At 38.3% G+C, this 13810-nt stretch overlaps 1 protein-coding gene across 2 annotated transcripts in view; it reads left to right on the top strand.

Annotated features, from left to right (window-relative positions):
• Positions 1-1207: 1207 nt before the first annotated feature.
• The window catches only part of ETNK1 (ethanolamine kinase 1), a 53804-nt gene continuing 41201 nt past the window's right edge, over positions 1208-13810 (top strand). The window contains exon 1 of one of the 2 annotated variants that reach the window (XM_061125132.1): positions 1208-1613. In XM_061125132.1, the coding sequence (XP_060981115.1) occupies positions 1458-1613 (156 nt within the window). In that variant the 5' untranslated portion in view covers positions 1208-1457. The remainder of the gene's footprint in view (positions 1614-13810) is intronic. The other variant, XM_061125133.1, reaches the window with a different exon arrangement.

Here is a 13810-nt window from a genome sequence, read left to right on the forward strand (position 1 = left end):
AAAGACTAAGTTTGGAATATGTCAAATCAACTTTCTTGCTGTCTATAACACTCTCTTTTCCTTGTTTTTAGTTTATGAAGTTTGGCGTGTGTGTGTGTGTGTGTGTGTGTGTGTGTGTGTGCGCACACACACACACACACACACACACACACACACACACACAGCCCCTTATTGACAGTAAGCTATTTCGTGATTTACAAAGGTAAGTAGGTTCTGAACAATCAGAATGTAAACTAATGTTAATCAGATAATTAAACATTTTGACTGTTAAGCTGAGTTGTTAGTGATGTAATTCACCACTAACAATTATATTCACCATTTACCAAGTGTTGCAGAGAAGACAGATTAAGAGGTCAAATCTAAACGCAATTTCCTCACATTATAAGAAAAATTAGGAAGTCGCAGTAAATTACTTGTGGATTACCCAGTTTCCAGTATTCCCTTAGCAGTGGTATTAGCTGATATAAGACCATGATATAAGGCCCACCCAGTATTCCCTTAGCAGTGGTATTAGCTGATATAAGACCATGATATAAGGCCCACCCAGCACCTCTATCGCTGAGCCTCAGAATTACTTCCCTTCCCTTTCATCTTCATCCTAGACTATAACCTGTTCCTCCTGACTCTAAATAATTCTCAGGACAGTCAAATAACCGACCTTTAAAAATACATCTTGAAGTGCAGTCTCCGTTTTACCCAATTATCTTAACTGTCCCAGTATACCATGAGCTCAGTATACTGCTGATGGTAATTTAGTCGTCAACCCAACTATGTGGACGTCAGTACACAGCAGCACCGAGATCAAGGCGACCCAGTTAATTCAGCTTGCCCAGACTCAGGCCAAACTCAGAGGCTGACCCTGAGGTTATTTCAGGACGCGTCCCTGGCATTCCAGAAAAAGTCAGCCCTACCTCAAAACCCAGATCCCAAGACCCACCCCTTCCGCCCAAAAGGTGAGCTAAAGCTTCATTGCCTTTCGCTCGGGACTTGGCAGGGCTCAGCCTCATTCCAGAAGGCGAGCCCCGCGTTTATCCGACTAACAGCTCGCCAGGAAGAGTCTGATAAAGGCCGAGATACCGAGCCCCGGGAACCAGGCCCATTGTGCCCCGGAGCTAGACACGCGGCCTTGAGCCTGACGCAGCCGAGGCCCCGCCCCGCGCGTGACGCCAGCGTCAGGCCAGTCCCGGCATGCTCCGCGCCCGCCGGCGGCCGAGTGCAGACGAGAGGAATTTTTTTCCCGTGAGCATTCCCCGCTCAGTTCAGCCGCTGTCCAGACCTGGGTCGGCGAGAGTGCCGCCTCCACCGGTTCTCCTACCGCTAGCCCGTCAGTCTGAACGCCCCCAGCCCTCCCGCGAGGGCGCCCCGGGACGGAAGGATCCAGCAGCCTGTCGGCGCCCGCCGTTCTCGTGGTCGCCGTCGCCGTCGTCGTTGTGGTAGTCTCTGCCGTCGCCTGGGCCATGGCCAATTACATCCACGTCCCGCCCGGCTCCCCGGAGGTCCCTAAACTGGACGTCACGGTGCAAGATCAGGAGGAGCAGCGCTGCCGGGAGGGGGCCCTGAGCCTCCTGCAACACCTGAGGCCGCACTGGGACCCTCAGGAGGTGACCCTGCAGGTAACGCCCACACCTCAGCCCCGGGTCTCTCCCGACCTTGACGCGGCCCAGGGGGGAAGGGAGTGGCGGGTTTTCACCTCACCATCCTTTATAGTCTCCGGGGACCCAGGAGGAGCTCCGGGAACGTCTTCTCGCTCCGTTCTTTGGGAAGTGACCCTATGTTTCCTCCGTCACACCTGGGAAGGTCACTCCCCCTTCTTTCATCATTGCTTACTGAGGTTGTCCTGAGGGCAGATTTCCTCTTTCCCGAAGCGGCAACGTTAGTGACGCACCCCTTCCACCTCAGGAAGGTTCTTGTTGATAGTTGCCCCTCCTCCCCCTCCTCTATCCCTTCTTACTGCGGAATGAACCCTGTTCACTCCCCTTGCAAGGGGTTCCTCGCCCGTCGGCCTAAGTCACTGTCGCCTCTCCTTTCACAAATAATGCAGTAATGAATTTTCTCTGATCTTTTCCTTTCCCTTTCCCTTCTCAACCCTCCCCCAGTCGGTGTAACCCATTACTGCTCACCCTGCGTTTTATCTTCTCAAATCCTGGGATTGGAGACAGCCCTGTATCCCAAAGTAATGACCATGGTCATCATGCATTATCAGATTGGGTTCTTAGGTAGCCCTGAACACGTTATTTTATTTGTATCAGTATTTCTGTGAAGGTTTTAGTCATGTGAGTGAAACTAACAATATCTGATGGTAGAAGGATAGGTGGCTTGTGACTATTTCTTTTTCCGGAGCCACTGTATTCACAGCAGAAATTGGGAGAAAAAGTCCTGGAGAACCTATGCGTTTTTGAATAGCTTATTTTTTAATAAGTTATGATGCAGCATACAGGAAATGTATTTTGAGCACTTATTTCTCTTTAACTTTTGGAGTTTTAGGTACTATATATGAAAATGAACCTCCTTTTCCCTTGCAAACACAAAGTAATTTTAAAGGCTGGCATATTTGAGGTTTGTGTCAAATCTGAACAATAATATAAGAGTATTCAATTGAAGTAGCCAGATCATCTGCCTTATTTTGTTGACTGTTTCACCAAAGTTAAGTGACTTAACAGTATCTCAGGTGCTTTGCTAAAGTAGTCACCTATACAAAAATGAATAAAACATGAATAGTGCCCAAGGGCCCAGAACAGTTCTTGACACTTCAGTTTCATAAATTGGCTTCAGTTCTTACTGTCTGGAAGAGTTTTGAACAGACTAAAAGGACCCATATGTTTTGGAAAAAAGTTATCAGACAAAAATTTTGAAAATTTAAGGGAGTGTTTGTTAGCTAGATATGTAGGACATAGTGAATCAAAAGTGATTTTCATGTGTAATTAAAAAAAAAAGTAGAGTTGGACCATAAAGAAGGATGAGCACCAGAGAATTGATGCTTTTGAATTGTGGTGTTGGAGAAGACTCCTGAGAGTCCCTTGGACTGAAAGGAGATCAAACCAGTCAATCCTGAAGGAAATCAGTCCTGAATATTCATTGGAAGGACTTAAGCTGAAGTTCAATACTTAGGCCACCTGATTTGAAAAACTGACTCATTGGAAAGACCCTGATACTGGGAAAGATTGATGGCAGAAGGAGAAGGAGGGGGTGGGGCATGGAGGATGAGATGGTTAGATAGCATTACCAACTCAACGGACATGAATTTTAGCAAACTGGGAGATGGTGGGACATGAATTTTAGCAAACTGGGAGATGGTGAAGAACAGGGAAGCCTGGCGTGCTGCAGTCCATGGGGTTACAGAGTCCGACATGACTTAGTGACTGAACAATAACAACGTATTTTCTTTAAGGAAAATTAGTTTAATTGAAATTTCCAAGTTGAAACTCTACACTTCTTTAGTTTATTATTTATTAGCTTATTCTAGTTTATTATAGAAGTTTCTTACATTTATTAAAATAAGTTATGTTCTGGCCGTCAATTATTAATTAAACAGATATTAATTAAAGACATTGCCATTTTCTGGTAAACTCTGGTTCTGATAAGCTGTATTACTTTTTAAGCAGAGACTTAAGAGTTTGAAGCTTTGATGACTGGAATTTCAGAGGTACATTAGGTGTTTTTTTAAAATCATTTAATCCCTCAGACAACCATTTTAGATGGGTACTATCATTTTTTTAGGTAGCTCTGTGAAGTAAAGTCAGGATATAGGTTGAAAAAAAGGATAAAATGTGTTAACATTCAGACTGTTTCTGGTTGTTGAAAAGTACTTGATATTGAGTCTTACCTGATATCCATGTATCAACTTTTGACTTTAAGACCTTTGTGCTCATTATCCAAACTTCCAGTGTGCTTATTTGTAAATGAAGGTAAATACTACCATTTGTTTTGCTCTTATGATGATTGTTATTTAGAAATCTAATCCCTCCATGTGCAAGCAAAGCTTTTGATCCAGAAGCTGGGACAACTGCTAAGCTGAGTTGATGGTTATTCATCTCTCAATTTAGTAGATCTGACTCCCATATTCTAGGTCATTATAAACTCTGCTTTTATGATGCTTCAGGATTTCTTCAGTAAATATGGACAGGAATATTATCTTTTGAGATTTGCGTTTATTTCCTTTGAAGTATAAAGATAAAAGTCATACGTCACATATAGTCAAAAGACTAAAACAAGTATCAGTAATAATAGCACATATTTTTAAAAGATTTTTTTCTCAAATTCTTATGTGATATAAAATATTATTTAAACATACCTTAGAAGCTTTCTCTAATAATCCTTATTTACCCGGCAGTTACTCTTGCCAGCTGAACTTTGAGAGCACATTACAAAATCCAGAAACAAGCAAAAAAACACGTTAGTGCATTCAAAATGATAGAGGGTCTGGTCTTTGCTCACAAATTATGGACATAGGGGATAATATATCTCATTTTAGATAGAGCTTTAAAAAGTTGAATTATTTTTTCCCTATCTCTGCCAAATTAAAAGAATACAATATAAAAGTAGCTTTGTGGAGTATAGTATGTTAGAATAGGTGGAGTAGATCTAAAACAATACATCAGAGTGTTTTTTATTTAATAATATTTTACTGTTTATAAAGAAAGCACTTTGGCATACACTCCTCCCAACAATCCTGTGAGATAATGTAGACTGTTAATATGTATTTTATAGTTAAATAATACTGAACTTGAAGTTAGTAGTGGCAAATCTGGGATGAGAACTCATAAATTATTGCTCTTTGACTGATAAAAGTTTATGTTTGTTCAGTTCAGTTCAGTTGCTCAATTGTGTCCAACTCCTTGTGACCCCATGGACTGCAGTTTGTATATTATGATTAAGACAGGGAAGCCATTTCTCTGCAAAATTTGTTAAAAAATTAAATCTTTGGCTCATAGAAGAATTTTGCCTTAAGTTCCTTACAAATAAAAATTCATACTTTTTCCACATGTGGCATTATTTTGGAAAAGGGATTCACTTCTGCTTTCTTTTAGAATCATTACTATCTAATAGGAAAGTATTTGAGTGGGTGATAATACCTAAGAGTATTTTGACTATGACTAAGAGAGATGGGATATTTAATAGGCTCCTGTGAAGGATATGTAATGTTTGATAGCCTCCCATGTGTTTTGATAATGTGTGACCACAAAGTCAGGGGCCTAATGTGCTAGTTCACTTTCAGGTATTAATAGCTATGTGTCTTGGACTGAGCAACCATTTCACCACTCTTTGAGGCCTCAGCATAGTGTAGTGGAAAGAGGATGGTTTCAAATCCTGATGCCAGCCATTTGTCACCTTTGGCAAGTTTAAAAATCTCTATAAAAAGAAATTACTATCTACCTTGGAAAATAGTTGTGTAGTACAAAACAGTAGAATTTAACTACTATCAGTTCAGTTCAGTCACTCAGTTATGTTGCACCCCATGGACTGAAGCTTGCCAGGCCTCCCTGTCCCTCACCAACTCCCGGAGTTTACTCAAACTTATGTCCGTTGAGTCGGTGATACCTCCAACCATCTCATCCTCTGTTGTCCGATTCTCCTCCCGCCTTCAATCTTTCCCAGCGTCAGAGTCTTTTGAAATGAATGAGTCAGTTCTTCACATCAGGTGGCCAAGTATTGGAATTTCAGCTTCAGCATCAGTCCTTCCAATGAATATTCAGGACTGATTTCCTTTAGGATGGACTTGTTGGATCTCCTTGCAGTCCAAGAGACTCTCAAGAGTATTCTCTAACACCACAGTTCAAAAGCATCAATTTTCGGTGCTCAGCTTTTTTTATAGTCCAACTCTCATCCGTACATGACTACTGGAAAAACCATAGCCTTGACCAGATGGACCTTTGTTGGCAAAGTAATGTCTCTGCTTTTTAATATGCTGTCTAGGTTGGTCATAACTTTTCTTTCAAGGAGCAAGCATCTTTTAATTTCATGGCTGCAGTCACCATCTGCAGTGATTTTTGGAGCCCCCAAAAATAAAGTCTGTCACTGTTTCCATTGTTTCTCCATCTATTTGCCATGAAGTGATGGGACCAGATGCCTTGATCTTAGTTTTCCAAATGTTGAGTTTTAAGCCAACTTTTTCACTCTCCTCTTTCACTTTTAACTACTACACTACTACAAATAGTAATTTTAATACTATTCTTTTACTAATTTTACTACCTTACTAAGAGTAGAGTATCAGGAGAATTAAATGAAATAGGTAAAAATTATGCACAGTATGTTTTATTACTTTACCCCACCCCCCATCCCTGGCTCAGTCCCCAGCCTTTGCAAGTAGAAAGTTGTTCTAAAAGAATTGTAAGCTCCTAAAATTCAGTAATTTTGACATGTATTTTTTTTTGTACTGGCATAATGCTAATTTTCAGCAGCATTTCTTGTAGCAGAAGGTAGGCATGGGAGAATGGAGGAGGAAAGGCTTCACAGAAAGGCTTCAAGGGGTACCTTGAATTCAGCTTGGAAGGAAAGATAGGAGATGGGGAAGTATTTCTGGGCAAAGAAAAACCACTTTCGTAAACTATGAGTGTTTTGTAGACTATGAGTGTCTTGGGTAGAATGGTGTATGAAATGATTTCCAAATAAGGGAGAGGTTAGATATGAAGTATTTATGCCTCATTAGGAGGTGGTATTCTATTATCTAGGATGCAATGGGAAGTTGGTGAATGTTTTTAAGCAGATATGTTACATATTTTTTAGAGAAGTGGCAGATTACTATTTAGGCAGCATCCATTGAAGATAATGTTTTGAATTGGGAAATGAGTGATCACTTAGAAAGGACATTTTTGAAACTCTTGGTTACTGCTTACTAAGAGGATGCTAAATTAGTATAGTGGATTTAAACCACTACAGTTTAAAAAGATGAGTTAAGATGTGATAGGATAGATCAGAGAGCATTGCAAGTAATACGGCTAAGTATTTCTTGTGAAACTTGTTTTAGTTTTACATAAAAGTATATATGTGTTGAATTAAACGATAAATACTTTTTTTTTTCCCCTGTGTATTGCATTAAAAATTGTTTGTGAAAGACAACTGAGGAGAGACTGTTATGTTAGATAAGCGGTGCTGGGATCCAAATTAGAACAGTGGCCTTGAAGCTGGAAATAAGGGATAGATTTGACATTTCAGAAAATAAATGTGCAGGACTTGTTAATTGCTTGCAGGTCAGGGAGGAAGTGGGAAGCTTAAGGGCTCTGTTTTGTTTTGTGTTTCTTTTTGTGGCTGACAAAGATAGGGCAGTAATGAAAGGCCTTTATTTAAGGAATCAAGTTGTATTTTTCAGGATTCTGTCATTGTTTTTTTTATCTTTTAGCCTTGCCACGTGACAGGTGGGATCTTAGTTCCCTGACCAGGGATTGAACCTGAACCCTCTGTAGTGGAAGCACAGAATCTTACACAGGACCACCAGGGAAGTCCCCAGGATTTTTTCTTAGAAATTATTTTACTCTGATACATCTTATGGGCTATAGATAAATTTTGTCACCCTTTTAAAAATTGTGAGATACAACAAGCCTACAGAAAAAGTAAAACATAAATTGTTGTAGAACAAATACCTTTGTAGCCCTCGCTCAGGGAAAGAGAGAAAATATTAACCAGCAACCCAGAATATCTCTCACTTCCCTTTGTGCTCCTAACTTTTCCCTCCCTCTAGTGGTAATCACAGTAACAGTTTAAAAAAGTTAATAGAACAATATTTTTGAATTGAATTAGTCATTTTTTCTAGTACTCTGAGAAAATATACTCTGTAAATTTTTTAAATAAAGAACTGTATGATCATGAAGTAATTTAGTTTTACTGAAAAGATGTAACACAATGTTAAAACTTTGAGTAGGAAAAAACCCCCACTCCCTATTCATATTTTATTAAACAATCAACTGTTCTGTTTTATTACCATCTACTTCTCCCTTAAATATTTTACAGTTGTTTTATTGAATCTTATGTACACTTTCGTATTCCTGTTCTTCAAATCAGTTCAGTTCAGTTGCTCAATCGTGTCCGACTCTGTGACCCCATGGACTGCAGCACGCCACGCTTCCCCATCACCAGCTCCTGGAGTTTGCTCAAACTCATGTCTGTTGTAAATATTTTCATGTTTTTATGGTATTGGCCACAACTTTTGATAGCTAGAAACATAATATTTGATCATGTTAAAGATCACGTGACTTAATTACTTTTAAAGTGAAGTTTTAAAAAGAATTCTAAAGAGTATAAAGAGGAAAATTAGAAAGGCTTAGCAGGTGAAGAATCCGCCTGCATTGCAGGAGACGGCTTGATCTCTTGATTGGGAAGATCCCCTGGAGGAGGAAATGGCAACCCACTACAGTATTCTTGCCTGGAGAATTCCATGGACAGAGGAGCCTGGCGAACCATAGTCCACAGGGTTGCAAAGAGTTGGACATGACTGAGCGACTATACACACACATAGGCATTCATCACATTCATAAAAGAATACTATCCAACCCTGTTGATTTTGTTTAATAAATACAAATGATTCATGCTCTTAATAAAATATTTAAAACATAAATAAAGCTATAATATGGAAAGTAAAAAACCTAAATCCCTCAACACCAAGTCCTTCTCCTCAAAGGTAATTTTGTGAACAATTTCTTTTGACTTACAAAAAATTGTCTGATGATTTACCAGCATAAATAATTTATGTATGGGTTTACCAGCAAACATCGACCTACATTTATAAATATAGTAAGTATAATTAAATTATCCCATATCATGCTTTTAAAATAATATATCTTTGATATCTCCATGTCAGTGTGTGTAATCTGCTCCATATTTTTTTAATTTTGTTTTTATTTTTTAGATATTGAAATCAGTATTGCAGTGAAGTACTTTTATGCATATATTTTGGGTAACTTCTTTAAGTATATCCATAGAGTAAATTCTTAGTGAAATTCAATTTAAGGAAAAAAAATATACACACACATATACATGTATATATATATATATATATGATCTACTTCAAGGAACTGGCTCACACAGTTGAAGAGGTTGGTAAATCTGAAATTTGTAGGGCATTGTCTGGTAAGCTGGAAACTCTTAAGACAGGAATTGATGCTGTAGCCTTAAAGCAGAGTATCTTCAGGAAAACCTAAGTTTTGCTTTAACAGCTTTTCACCTGATCGAATGAGGCTCACTCATGGGGATTAATCTTTTACTTGAAGTTATCTGGTTAATAAGTCTGCAAAATACCTACACAGTAGCATCTAAATGTTTGATTGAATAACTGGGCATTATAGCCAGTCCAAGTTGGCATAAAACTGTCATGCTATTTCTTAGTGTATGTAATTTTTTATTCCTCAAAACAGTATTGTAAAGTATCTTTTTCTCTATACCTTGTCCAATCTCTGATATTAAATTAAAAAAATTTTTGCCAGTTAGATACATGAAAATAATATTTTGTTTTCTTTTTACATTGCTTTTAATTCTGTCATTTTGGAAGACTGTGGAATCACAATAGTTTCTTCCACAGAACAGTTAATTGACACAAATTAATTCCATCTTTGTAAATTTCTGGTCTTGTCTAGTAGTCATACTCTAAAAGAATAATTGAAACTTGTCTTTCCCATTATCTTGGCCCATGGAAGCTTATTCATTTGAATTCAGTAGTTAATTGGTCATTTTAAACCATAAATAAATATCGAAACTCTGCTTGGTTTCTTAATCATCTTAGGGACTAAAGAAATTTCGTGGTAGCTAAGATAGAGAGTTTAATACTTTTACCATCTTAGAGTTTGTCATTGCAAGATAGTGTCACTTACTGAAAGGAGGCATTGGATTATGTTTTGGGGGTCTCAAGAAGGTCTTCAGGTTCACTGATAGTCACTTTAACCTCTAAGGTGTCATTAAACTGTAATTTCTTTTTGCCAACCAGGTTTTCTGTGTTACTTCAAATGGCAACCTGTACAGATTTGGGCAGTACAGCAGCATAGAGTCTAGGGCTAATCTGTAACGTAGATGTTGTCATAATTATTAACTTTTATGATCTCATCATGAATCATTTTGCTGTCTTGTGTTGAAATTTAAATATGTAGTAATCTGCATACCTGATAAGAACTTAGTTTGTGTCAGAAATTTTTTTTGTGCTTTTGTATATGTTAAGTCATTAACTCTCATGAGTGAAAGTCATTCAGTTGTGTCCAACTCTTTGCGACCCTATGGACTATACAGTCCACGGAATTCTCCAGGCTAGAATACTGGAGCGGGTAGCCTTTTCCTTCTCCAGGGGATCTTCCCAACCCAGGGATTGAACCCAGGTTTCCTGTATTGCAGGTGGATTCTTTATCAGCTGAGCCACAAGGGAAGCTATTAATTCTCATAAAAACCTATTAAGTAAAAAAACAAAAACTAAAACTATAAAGTAGATTCTAATTGCTTGTATTAAACATGAGATGAATAAAGCACATACAAGTTAAGTGACTTGCCTAAGGTTACTCAACTTATAGATTAACACAGCTAGAATTTGCAGTCAGGCAGAGCAGTCTTGCTCTGAGCTCATTCTCTGAACTAGTACTATCTTAAATACTTGACAAACAGTGTAGGATAAACCCTGTAAAAAGGAGCTCCGTGAGATTCCTGTTGTTTTTGTACCCCCTCCAATGAGGTGGAATTTTATATTTCTAGTATATATCTGATATAGTACTCATACCTAGCATATACCTAGTATATTTTGGTCTGTTTTGGAAAGCTGAAGTACCTTGAATTAATTGTTGATTTATGCATGAGGTGGGAACCATCCAAGAGCAAAAAAGCATTTTCCATACATCTTTAAAGTCAGAAATCTCCATCAAGAGGTCATTTGAATAGCTGAACAAATTGGATTTATTACTCCTTCCAGTTGAGGAAGACTTATTCCATGGGTAATGGTGGGGCTCTCGGTATGTGGGTAGTAGAAAGGACTTAGTATGAAAATTAGTATGAAAACTTAGGAGAGGGTTCAAGGAGGCTTCCCTGATAGCTCAGTTGGTAAAGAATCCGCCTGCAAGGCTGGAGACCCTTGTTTGATTCCTGTCTCAGGAAGATCTCCTGGAGAAGGGATAGGCTACCCACTCCAGTATTCTTGGGCTTTCCTTGTGGCTTAGCTGGTAAAGAATCTACCTGCATCGCAGGAGACTTGGGTTCAATCCCTGGGTGGGAAGATCCCCTGGAGGAGGGAAAGGCTACCTGTTCCAGTATTCTGGCCTGGAGAATTCCATGGACTGTGTGGTCCATGGGGTCACAAAGAGGTGGACATGACTGAGTGACTTTCACTTTCAAGGAAGTGAGGCTTTCCTGTGGATTGGGTGCTGTCAGAAAGGAAGTGAGGCAAGTCTGTGACTATGGGTAACTTACCTTACCTAGAGGACTGGAGGAATGAAGTGGGGCCAGAGCTGTGACTAGAAAAGGAACAGCAGTTCCTCATATTAGCCAGAGTATGGGGATGCTTGGTCATTTTTGTGGTTTGGAAAAAATTCATAGTTTTGTCTGTGTTCATACATGATTACAGAGTGGCTTTGTTTTTGTCTTGATGCATTATGGTCACAGAGTGGTCTCATCTCATACTGAGGTTCTGTGAAATTACTTATGTTCAACTGAATCTCCAGGCCTTGCTGTGTGTGCTGGGTCTGTTCCTGGCTGTTGGGCTCCTTTTGTCTTTCTCACTAATTTAATTTTTTCACATTTAAACTGGATTGATTGTGGAAGAAAAAAAGAAAACATGCATAAGCCAAAAGAAAAAAAAGTTTAAAACAGGGAAACAGGAGATAGGATTTAAAATACCTAATATTTGTGTTGGATACTTTTGTAGACATTTCTATCCTTATTTATACATAAATATAAATTAAGTGATACTTTACATAAAATACTCTTATGAAGTAAAGTAAAAGTCTCTTGGTCATGTCCGACTCTTTGCGACCCCATGGCCTATACAGTTCATGGACTTCTCAGGGCCAGAATATTGGAGTGGCTAGCTGTACCCTTCTCCAGGGAATCTTCCCAACCCAGGGATTGAACCCAGGTCTCTCGCATTGCAGGTGGATTCTTTACCTGCTGAGCCATCAGGGAAGCAAAATGAAGTAATATTTTTTTGCCCCAGGAATTTATTGTGACTATCATTTTATTGTAAATTTGTAGCTGTTTTGTATAGTAGAGTATATTAGGGTTAGTGTCATTGGAGTTGTGACTCAGTGTCATCCTTATAAATGTGTGTATATTGTTCAGTAATCTTATCCAGTAATGTTATCTGCTTCTATCCCTTTTAAGTGCATGCATCTTAAATGTGTGTTTCTGTGTGTACACATAAATGTACAATATAGCATGCACAATTAAAGAAACTTATTATAGGCAAGAGTGAAAGAATGAATTTGTTATAAGTTAGATCAAGAAGACAAGCTGGTATTTAAGTCCTTACTAAATATTTGTTGGGAGGATGTAGAAAACATAGATTTTACTCCTGGCTTTTGAGAAGTGTGGAGTGTCATTCATCATAAGCATTTCAGAATGTTAGTTTCTCAGACTTTATTACAATAATTGAAATATTTTATTTCTACATGGCATTTGGAGGAGTTACACAGTAATAAGTGTGAGTTGATATTTTAATAAGAAATAACAAACTTGCAACATAAGTTTTAAGAAAATGATGATTGGAATTTAGTATAAGGGCATATGCTTCTTGTCATTGTCTCCCTACCTACCAGCTTTTTGAAATCTAGGTGGAAAGCAGAGTTTGTATGTCTCTGCATACCCCCAAAACATAGATATTCAAAATAAATCTTTTCACATTAGCTCATTAAATTTACGTACATTAGGTGAATAAGGATAAGTAAATACTTCTTTAAAATTTCACCTGAAGATCTAAAGCCTTTTCAGGTATCATTTATCATTACAACAGTCTTATCAAAATAAAAATGATTACCCTTAGGCATTAGTTAAATGTGTATACATTTAAAACTTTTCCTTTGTCCATTATTCTTGTTCTTTCCCAGTTGTCTTAGGAAAAATGTCCTTAACACTTGCTTTCACTTTTTATCTCTGTATTTCACCTGAGAGCCTTCAAAAGCTCTGAGTTATAATTGGGTAAATAGAAAGTTTTAGTGTCAATTTTGGGAGAAGGGGATGACAGAGGATGAGATGGTTGGATGGCATCACTGACTCGATGGGCATGAGTTTGAGCAAGCTGCAGGCAGGAGTTGGTGTTGGACAGGGAGGCCTGGCGGGCTATAGTCCATGGGGTTGCAAAGAGTCAGACACGACTGAGCAACTGAACTGAGTGTCAAATTAATGTAGAGGAAGACAAAAGTTGCAGTTTTTGAGTAGACTTAGAGAACTAATATTGCTAATCATCTGTTTGGTTTTTAATATAATATTATACTCAAATCTAAAAAAGGACTTTTAAGTACTTAAAACTCCTGAGGGGACTTCCTTAGTGGTCTATTGGTTATAAAGACTCTGCCCTTCCACTCCAGGGGGCATGGGTTCAGTCCCTAATTGGGGAACTAAGATCTCTCATGCCTCATGGTGCAGCAAAAAAATAATCTTGAAAAGTCTCCAAACTCCCTTTTAGAAAATATCTGTGGAATCTCTAGTTACTTCTCTATCTTTGTCTAATTAGGATTGTGCTGCTGCTGCTTATTTAGCTGTAGCATTGAAGTTTAAATTATTATAACCTGAATACTTAGAAAAATTTCTAGTGCATATTATGTTACGTAATCTTTGAAAATAACATTTAAAATTAAGATTTTTATAAATTGGAGATTTACCATAATATAAATTATGGTACATTATATTTGTAAATTTA

Source organism: Dama dama, chromosome 22, assembly GCF_033118175.1.
Source record: "Dama dama isolate Ldn47 chromosome 22, ASM3311817v1, whole genome shotgun sequence".
NCBI lineage: Eukaryota > Metazoa > Chordata > Mammalia > Artiodactyla > Cervidae > Dama > Dama dama.